The 10283-nt window shown below is 45.9% G+C and overlaps 1 protein-coding gene across 6 annotated transcripts in view; it reads right to left on the bottom strand.

The window, feature by feature from the left end:
- Window positions 1-391: 391 nt before the first annotated feature.
- LOC308313468 (inositol hexakisphosphate and diphosphoinositol-pentakisphosphate kinase 2-like) overlaps window positions 392-10283 on the bottom strand; it is a 63413-nt gene continuing 53521 nt past the window's right edge. For 3 of the 6 annotated variants that reach the window (XM_080760586.1, XM_080760587.1, XM_080760588.1), the window contains 3 exons: window positions 5554-5691; window positions 5110-5223; window positions 392-3705 (listed from right to left, as the gene is read on the bottom strand). In XM_080760586.1, the coding sequence (XP_080616712.1) occupies window positions 3086-3705; window positions 5110-5223; window positions 5554-5691 (872 nt within the window). In that variant the 3' untranslated portion in view covers window positions 392-3085. Of the gene's footprint in view, window positions 3706-5109; window positions 5224-5553; window positions 5692-8523; window positions 8713-9614; window positions 10273-10283 lie in introns of those variants that run through there. The other 3 variants (XM_080760584.1, XM_080760585.1, XR_013963884.1) reach the window with 2 other exon arrangements.

Genomic DNA, 10283 nt, shown 5'->3' with positions numbered 1-10283 from the left:
ATAATTTTGGACCATGGGCCATAGCCCATATCGTACGGCATACTATAGCGCGCCGTTTTTCATCATTTTTGAGGATTTGAAAAAAATGAAGAAAAAAAATCCGCAATTTCTGCAATTTCCATTTCCGCAATTTGACAAAAACGATGGGTTATAGCCCATGTTTTTGAAATTTTGAAAAAAAGAATTATCCTGAAATATGTTGTTCCAGGGACCCCCCCCCCCCCAGAAGCAAAGATTTAAGTTAAAAATGTTCGCTCTGAAAGAATATATTCAAAGCTACATTTTCGTTATTTTCAATAGCTAAAGTATAACTAAAACACCAAAACTGGTTCCAGTACTGAATGAGTTAATGACCCTAGAATAAAACATACATACAATCAGATCATTCCAGAGGACATTTTTATTAATATCATCGTAAAGTTATACTGCATAGAATGGTTGAATATGCATACAGTAAAGCAAGGAAGTGTTTTATGCTAATTCAATTTTCTGTTTTAGTGGGGCTGAAATCAATCGACATTTCCAAACGTACTCCCAAGTGCATTTCAATTCACAAAGCTTTCAATTTCTACTGCAGCAGACCAGTAGGGAGGCATTTATTAGAATACTAAGAAGCCTATCTATTGATTTCCCTATTGTTCTTTACACGAGGGTGGGTCTCACAAATCAAAATAGCTTTTTGTTTTGAGCATATTGTTGCACAGCATGCCCCACCACTACACAAACCCACGCGTCACAGTAGACATGGAATCAAGACATTTGACACACGACTCGGTACAGATACAATTTCAATGACGGGGGTGACAGACAGGGTATCCGAGTTGTCATCGATTACAGCAACATCAACAGCGGTTAACTTCATTACTGTGTATTTTCACAGATGGGACACAAGAAAGCAAAAACGGTGATTAAATAAAATAATCTCATTTCAGCGGTTCATTGTGCACACAGTACACACCTAGAGCCTAACATGTTAAAGTCATACTGAGTAACAATCAGTTTAGTGGTCTTTTTGGCAACACCTCTGGTCCATCTATGGTCCGCTTTACAACTGTGATTCCCACAATTCAGCTTGAAAAAAACCCAGCAGAAGTACCACGTGAAAAACAAGAGCTGCAGGGTCTTTGCTTTGAGAATATTTGAGGAAACAACAGCGTCAGAAACAGTATTTCAAGTTTCAAGTTGAAATAAATAAGTAAATACATTCCTGGTGTTGTCATTTGGTGCGAGTGTCGATTCGGGGGCAGATACTCGTTACACAAACAAGAGACGTGAAGCGTTGTCAAAAATACCATTGAAAGACAATATCAAAAATAAGTTGTGAGAAAAGTTACACAGTATGACTTTAATGTAACTCTTTCTCCCTTATAGTAGGGCTGAGTGACATGGACAAAATCTAATGTCACAGTATGTTTGACCAAATAAACTATCAATATTGGGACAATAATATAAAATAAAATAAACACTCTCTACCTCTCTCTCTAACAGCTAAAATAGCAATAGATTTTTGGAAATGTTGTAAAATAGGGCTTAAGTGATTAAAACCAGGGAAACACTTAATATTACGATGTGCAAATTCCCACAATATCGAGTCTTATATAACCATATAAAAATAATATAGATATATCATATATTGCCCGGCCCTACCTTCTAGGGAGCATTTTTACACTCTCTTGGTTAAATAAGCACTGAAGAGTTTTCAGTGTGACTGACTGCCCACTCACATGGCCGTTGCTACAAAACTGTGGTATTTGCTATTGTGTTTCGCCACAATAAAACTCCATGAAAATGATCTAAAATGCCCCAGTCGTCTTGTTTAGTCATAAAAGTGTTGATCATCTTTTTCGCCTAACACAATAATCACATGACCTTTTAGAAAAATATACAGTACAGTAGCTATGATACAATGTCAGACCTACCTGATTGACAGCATCAAAAAGAAAAACAAAATATGACCAAGCATTTCCCAGAGGCAATTTCACATTAAATATTATACTTCTATCTTCCTAATGATTCTTTCTGTTAAAATATAGATGAGACTTAAGGACTTTGGCAGTAAGCAGTGCACATAATGGTTAACCTGGGAATACTAATATTTCTTAATTTCTTCTCTCTTTTCTTGTCTTTACTGGCAGTACTAGGGCTTGACCTGTTGTGATTCTACACTTACCAAATTAAAACATGGCCATGGCAGATTGTAAACATGCAGCACCACAGAAGCACTCTCTAAACCACATGCTTGCAACGGCAAAGCAAAATAAATCAAACGAAAGGCCAATCAGTACATTCCATAAACGGACTCGCATCACTTAATTCTGACTTGTTTTTGCAGTCACTTCCTAATCGCACAAAAGCAGCATAAAAGTTTACAAGTCATTGTCTCCCACTATAAAGCACAGGATTCAAGATGGTCTGCCCTCGTGTTGATGATGGGATAAATCCTTTACTGCCACACACCACTAATGTAATCTATTCTACACGGCATGGAGCTTTTTTCCAGGGTTAGAAGTCCATGAGAGGGCATTAGCCTAGAAAGACACCGGAGGTTACTGTCCAACTGCACTGGACGTCAAGGTGCAAAAATAGCAGAGGAGCATTAGCGACATACAATAATCTAAAAGAAAATATAACGATAAAGCATCACTTTATAACAAGTGGCTCTCACTCTGCGTAACAAAAGTGGACAGGGCTGCTGAACTGGCTCTAGGGGCTCTAGTGGTGTCACTGGTGCACTATGTATGGAATCACTTCAGAAGAACTACCGTTCTACACCAGAGCTGACTTACAGCGAGTTGTACACTAGAGAAAGCATGAGCTTTGAGGCGCCGAACCGTGACTCGGTACCGTTCAGTCGGTTCCAAAAGACCCTGTCCAGTCCACTTCCTGGCACCGCAGCGCCTCGCGGCCCACAATTCAGCGCAGAAAAAAACGTTCTTCGTGTCACGAGGAACCAATTAACCAGAGGACCTTTTTTGCCGTGAAATATGTAGACTTCTAGAAAGTCAGTGCTTGCCTTCGATTCTCTGTTAGTTCCAGGTTCCCGGGCACTGTGGGCAGTGCACGTCCACAGGCCCTATTATAGGACCTAGAGCTCTGCCCTGTGATTGGCTCCCATATCCAGTGGCGTTCCGGAATTGGGCGGCGGGCTGTCCGGGCTGCCCTCCTCCCCGCACAGCTCCACAAACTCCTGCGTGTCAAAGAACAACTCGTCGGGCCCCTCGGGCGACTGGGGGGTCTGAGAGCTGGAGCCCGCCTCGCTGCCGCTCTCCCTGAGCTCCAGCAGCACGGGGAGAGAGCTGGGCGGGCCGCAGTAGCCCTCCATGCGGCCCAGGGACAGCTCGGCCAGCGTGGAGCAGGGTATCCGCAGACTGGCCTCCACACAGCGGGCCTCCATCGTCGCGCCGCCGTTCTCGGGCTCCTCCTGCCCACGTCTATAGCTGGCGGGCCATCGGCAGGCTGCGGGGTCCTCGCGACCCTCGGGAGCCTGCGTGTTTCCGAAGGGGCTGCTCGGGGCAGAGACGTCAGGGCAGCAGTACGACGGATCAGGCGCGTGCGAAGAGGCAGGAGGCGGCGCCGGCTGGGAGGAGGAGCAGCCGTGGTCTTCGCTGCTCTGCGGGGTGAAGCTGAAACGCGGCGACGTGTCAGCGGTGGTGGTGGGAGAGGACGGCCCTGCACTGGACACTGTGCTGGACGGACCGCTGCTGTCTGCAGGGACAGGAACACATGGTCACACAGAGCAAGGGGTTCCCAAACTGTGGTGAGTGCATGCTCCCCTTGTGGTGCGTGAACACCCTCTAGCACTAGCATGTCTGAGAGGTCATTTTGACAGTTTCTTTAGATTTTGAAGTTTATTATGCCCACTCCCCTTCCATGACCATCATCATCATTCTGTCATCTCAGACATGTTTGACATCTAAAACATTTTCTAAATATGAATTTAAGCACATGCTACTTGTGTCTCATTTTACTTCAGTCATGCTAGTGCTAGGGGGTGCGTTACATGAAAAAGGGTAATGGCGGTTTTACAGTATGGTGTTTGTAACGGTAATTGTCAAAATGAAGTTGTGACCATGGGGTGGCGCTGTTGGCTTTATAAGCGTCTGCTTCACTGGCATGGGTAGGGAGGCTTGAAGGAAGGGCAATGGTTTTTGACCGCAGGTACATTATGCTGTTGAAACACTGTGGCGCAAAACATTTGTCTGTCTGAAATATTATTCATTGTTTGTGTCTAACTATGGTCTGTCTGTGAAATCACGCAGATGCTGTACTATGGTGAACACTGAGCGGGTGAAGCAATAAATCATAAAAAGCATGAAGACCTGCCTGTGTTATATCATTGGAGCACTGACACACAGCCAACAGTACAAATTAACATCAGCGCGTCAGCCAGGTCCAACCACGGGATCACCCCCCTCAGTAGCTCCGTATAAGACGGACGCTCCTTTAATAGTGTTAATTAACACCAAATAACACCAAGTAAAACACTGTTGTAACGAGATGTATAGAGCAGCTGTGGGAGTATACAGTACAGCAGCTGCATGTCTCTCAGTGCAGTGACATTCTGTGATTTTTTGTCATAATCATATATATTTTTTAAATCATTTTTGGCCAAATACAACAAGACCGAGGGTTGGGGCCGGGGGGTGTGTCAGCTAGGTCAGGAGATAACAGGGGTTGCACGGCCAAAAACGTTTGGGGACCGCTGACACAGAGAATGGATAGATACTGTGTGTGTGTGTGCTATATCTGGGTGCTACTGAAGTGAGGTAGATTATGAGACGACGTGACAACATATCAGTGACAGATCGAGGCATTAGGGGCCTTGCAAACGGGGAGCGATAAAACGCGCCTATAGTTCATTTCCAATGAGACCTGCGTTTTTGCGCGGAGAAGGTCCCGTGAATTTGTTGCGTGTGACTCACCAGACCTGGATTCTGTTTAGCTTTTTTTTACGCTTGCGTTGTTGCGCCCCTCTTCAACAGACCTGGAGGAGACCTGTGTTGACCCAGGCAACAACACCTGCATTCCTCGCTTCACGTTTGCAAGGCCCTTTATGCAACTAATACATACTATTGAGGTGAGTCTGGAGATGCCTGTGATGAGACTTACACCAAGGTGGTCTATCGGTGCGCGATCGGAGGGAGCAGGAGGATGAGAGGATTCTCTGGGGGATGAACGAGTCCACGGACGGCTGGTTCTGGCTGTCAAACATGGCAGAGAGAGCTGTAGGGAAGACCAGGAAACACTCGTTAAAATACAGAGCTCATCAAGTGCTGTAATGGTGGGTAATGGCTATTATGCAGCCAATGTGTCCCGACTTTAGACACCTTCAACCTGATTATAACATAACATGTCATTATAAAGCTTGTAGATCGATAATTAGGCAATATAAAAGTTCACAACGCGTCGCATTGTGTCACACTGTGAGCTATTTGGCAAAAACATTGGTCAAAAAACGTTGGTAATGGGTGGTCTAGCACTCGGATCCAACAATCGGGTATTGCTTGATCGGCACTCCAAGGTTCACTTTATTTTTTGGTGCCAGCTCCCTACCTCGTGTCGTCCTGGCGTGTGCGTCGCCTGCGTTGGCGCACACGTCGGTGAGGAAGTCGGAGACCTTTTTGAGCGATAGCGAGTTGTGCAGGGTCTCCAGGGGATAGATGGAGGGCACCATGGAACAGCCCTCGAAGCCTGCAGCAGAGGAGAAAGCCACAGGCCCACCAGCCCTCAGTTAAGACTGGTCTTTATACAGCATGGAGAAACAGGAAGAATCTTATGCCCAAATGCCACCCATCACACAGTGCGGCGTCTGATCCTGTACAGAAGGACCTCTTTACAGTAGTGTCGTCCCCCCCCCCATCTACAATCTCACCTTATAGAACCACTTGGGAACTGCTGAAAAAATAAAAAAAAAAACATGACAAGACTTTCACAAAATTGCTAGCCGCATTTGTGGATCCCTGCCAGCCCCTGCTATGGTTTCAACTCCACACAGGCACAAAAGCACACTAGATGTCCCCTCTTAAAACCATATTATCAAAGGCTAGCGGGTGTGCACACCTCACTCCAGTAAGCCTAAAGCCTCGAACACGTCAAGCTTCGGTATTTGCAAAGGCAAGCAGATCTTCCAAACATACCGTTTTGTCTTTCATCAAGCAGCCCTTTCTAGTCAAACCAAACACCATCACACACGGCGGGCTGTAACAGCACCATAATGCAGTCAAAGCTCGTCTCTGCCCACAGCAAAGGTCCAATAGGTTTACTGAAAGGCAGTTCTTCCTCCTGTTAGTTAAATATTACTGTACATGCAAATGTCACATGTACCACCAAGAGCTGTTTTTACGGCCACAAAACATCAAACCATGCCTCGGTTTAGGGCTGCACAATTAATCAATTTTTATGTTTCACAATGACGTAATCGTGAAACATGGCGATTCCTTCAAACACATTGTTGTCTCGTCACCAACCGGTACTCAAGGGTTGAACCCCCTGCTCTGGGTGGAACATTCACCACAAATAGCCGATCTACAGACGCTCACAACGCCCGAGCGTTGATCGGTTAAGAGATTTAGCGTAGAAGTACAGAGCCAACTCAGGTCTGGGTTTAAGAGGTTAATAACCAGAAGTACAAACCCATCTCCTCATTCACCAGGCTCCCAGTTACAATAAAATCACAGTGGCCTTTACATACTACAGTATATAATTGAACCAAAGATATTACAACGATAAGCATAATGAACTACAAAGACATTAAGAAAATAATGTTATGTTTTTTTCCAACAAAAGTCTTTGTTAACAGTAGATGGTATTAATAATCGTGAAACGTGAACATCATTTAGCCATAATTGTGCAGCCCTATTTCGGAGCCAAATTATATTAAAAAATAAAGATATTAGAAGCGGATTATACTTTGCAAAGCCACTCAAGATGCGAGTAGTGGGTTACAAAAACACAAGCAAACATCACATGCCAGTTAGGGTATGTTAGGAGAGCAAACCACATTCACACTATTAGGACTGGAGCACTCGGTACTGTATAGAGACATGTCCATCTTCCCTGCAGGCTAAAGCCTAGTTTAGACCAAACATTTGTCATGAGACCGTTTTTAAGACCCACGGCGTTGTGCACTGAAAATGCCTAATCTAACTGATCCCAAATGTGTCGTGGATGACCTTGCAGATCTGCTATGTTACAGTAGGAGTGAGACACGAGCGACCATAAATGAAAGGATTGGAAGGTCGTGGAGACGAATGGTTTCCATCTGAATTACCGCATACTGATTTTACATCAAACAAAAGGTTCCATCATCAAGACTAGGAATTTTCAGTGTGGGAAAAAACTCAGTATCTTCCACGACAATCAATCTATCTACTGTATCTATCTATCTATCTATTTGTTTTCGCAGTATGAACCCATGAGAAAAGAGTGCGCAGGGGAACACAGAATGTAGCAGCTACCGTATATGGCATGGTCATGGAGCTGTGGGGGTACTGAGTAGTAATGAGTATGAGTGTTTATGACAGAAAGAAAGAGGAGAAAAGGTGCATGCGGGCAGATTACAGCCCCATGTGAATGGATGACTCTCAAAAGTAAAAAATAAAAAATAAATAAAAAAATGCTGTGCTTTTCTAGGAAAGTCAGTTTCAATCTCCCCTGGGAAATTGCCCAACTAATAACTAATTACCTACAACGCCAGTGAAGGTTTAAATCGTCTGTCGGTGTCCAGCTGATCCTCAGATTCATAAATAGTACAAATCTACAAGCTCAAAATGTGTCCCTTTACGCCACGCCATCTGCTACTTTGGATGCTTTTGTGATGCTGTAGTTTAGTATGATCGATTAAAGTAGGGCGTACTGTTACGAAGGAACGAAGCGTCGCTCCGACATCACAACCGTGGTGTCAGAGGTGATGTCACCTCTGACATCGCGACATTATAAATCACCTCTAACATCGCGACATTATAAATATACGCCTAGCAGGTTTACCAGTAGAATTAAGCTTTGGAACTTTAGTTGTGACTTACTCACCTTTGACTATTGAACCCATATAGCCTGCCTCAAGAGCTCCCATTTCTATCCCTTACTACTGAACTAAGGTGGGACCTCTCGGCTGTAATTCCCAGACCATATCAGGCTCTTGATTTAGACTGAGCCTCGGTTACACGTACATTTATGAATAAAACAGTGTTAAATATTAGTAGTATGGGGGGCAGACACCGTAGTGTTGGAACGAACGTCAAACTAGAGCAACGCAACTGCTCCGAAAAGCTAAAAAGAAAACGAAACTCCAACCTGTATAACCAAAGTATCAGGCAATGCAAGCATGCAGAAATATCAAATGCAAAGCAGATATAGGAATCAACCCGCAGCAGAAGCACAGTCCAAACTATAAAAACCAGGAGCAGCAGTGGGGGTTTTGTTTTTTTCTTTCTGAAAAGGCGCTTGAAGGCAAGACGGTTATGGAGGGAGCGGCGGGAGGGAGGGCCAGGGGGGGTGGGGTGGGGTGGGGGGGAGGGGGCTGACCGTAGAGGTACTCTAGAGGGTCCTGGCCGGAGATGAGCCAGTTTCGGAAGAGGCGGAGGTGGTAGGAGCACTGGTGGAGGTGGTGGGCCAGCGCCCCGTCCAGCGAGAGCTGCCCGTGCCCCCCGCCCAGGCTGAGGTCTGTGGAGAAACGCCTCAACAGCTGGGCCACGTGGTGCTCCTCCAGGGGCTCTGGGGGAGAAGAGGGAGAGCGAGGAAGGAAGGACAGAGCAGTGGAGGAGGAGGTGATGGAGGAAGAGAGGAGGTGCAAAAGAGATGAAGAGATAGAAGACATACGCTGGCTGGAGAAATAGGATGATGATGATGTGAGGGGCCAGTAGATCAGTGGTTCTCAAAGTGGGGGCCTCCAGGGACCCTCTCATGGTTCATTGAGGGTCTATAAATGGATCATCTTTACGGTCACTGAGAAGTGTACACATTGAACCAAAAATGGACTCTGGTCCATATTTTGGTTCCTGTTGTACACACTCACGAATTATGGGGGGGGGGGGGGTCTTTGAATTATTATTATTTCTTTAATGTTTGAGAACCACTGCAATAGATTATTATAAGCTGATGTCAAGGTGGGAGGGAACTTGTTGAGACAAGGTATGATAGAGACGAGGGGAAGAGGTGTGGGGTGGGGTAGCAGGAGAGGACCTGTCATTTTGGACAGAGCAGGGGGGTCGGTGTGTGTGTGTGTGCATGTATGTGTACAGTGTGCATGTGTGTGTGTGTGTGTGTGCGCACACGTGTGTGTGTGTGCGCACGTGTGTGTGTGTGTGTGTGCGCACGTGTGTGTGTGTGTGTGTGTGCGCGCGCACGTGTGTGTGTGTGTGCACACGTCTGTGTGTGTGTGTGAGACAGGAGGGAAAGTCAAGAAAAGCAGCCCACAGCTAATCCCCATCCCCAGCTATCAAACAGCATGTTCCAATACGTTCAGGCCAAACCACCCAGATGCCGAATAAATAAATAAATGGACACATTCAAAGAAAACACTGTTCACTGCAATCCCCCCCCCCCCCCCCCCCACAACAACAACCAGCATTCCCTGCAACACATTCTCTGCCACAAGCAAAAAGCCAGAGACACACTAATACAGACCATGACACGTCTCTCCTAAAGCCAGAGCCACACTGTGGTACAGACCATGACACGTCTCTCCTAAAGCCAGAGCCACACTGTGGTACAGACCATGACACGTCTCTCCTAAAGCCAGAGACACACTGTGGTACAGAGTCTACAGACCATGACACGTCCTCCTAAAGCCAGAGCCACACTGTGGTACAGACCATGACACGTCCTCCTAAAGCCAGAGACACACTGTGGTACAGACCATGACACGTCCTCCTAAAGCCAGAGCCACACTGTGGTACAGAGTCTACAGACCATGACACGTCCTCCTAAAGCCAGAGCCACACTGTGGTACAGACCATGACACGTCCTCCTAAAGCCAGAGCCACACTGTGGTACAGAGTCTACAGACCATGACACGTCCTCCTAAAGCCAGAGCCACACTGTGGTACAGACCATGACACGTCGCTCCTCTGCAGTATCTAGGGCTAAACGAAACAAAAGGTTGGAGCCTCAAAATGTTCCCAGGACAACACTTTGTACGACGTGATACAGAGAGACTCTGCAGAGGAGTGAGTGTGAGATATGTGAACACATTCTCCAAAAACGTGGCAATACACCAGATTGTGAGGCCGGTACAGTACACGTGTCGACCACGCGCACACTACTGTACATATACTGCAGTACAG

Source organism: Protomyctophum bolini (assembly GCF_963924005.1).
Source record: "Protomyctophum bolini genome assembly, chromosome: 1".
NCBI classification, from domain to species: Eukaryota; Metazoa; Chordata; class Actinopteri; order Myctophiformes; family Myctophidae; genus Protomyctophum; species Protomyctophum bolini.
The sequence above is the reverse complement of the archived record's forward strand: the minus strand, read 5'-3'. Positions and strand labels throughout refer to the sequence as shown.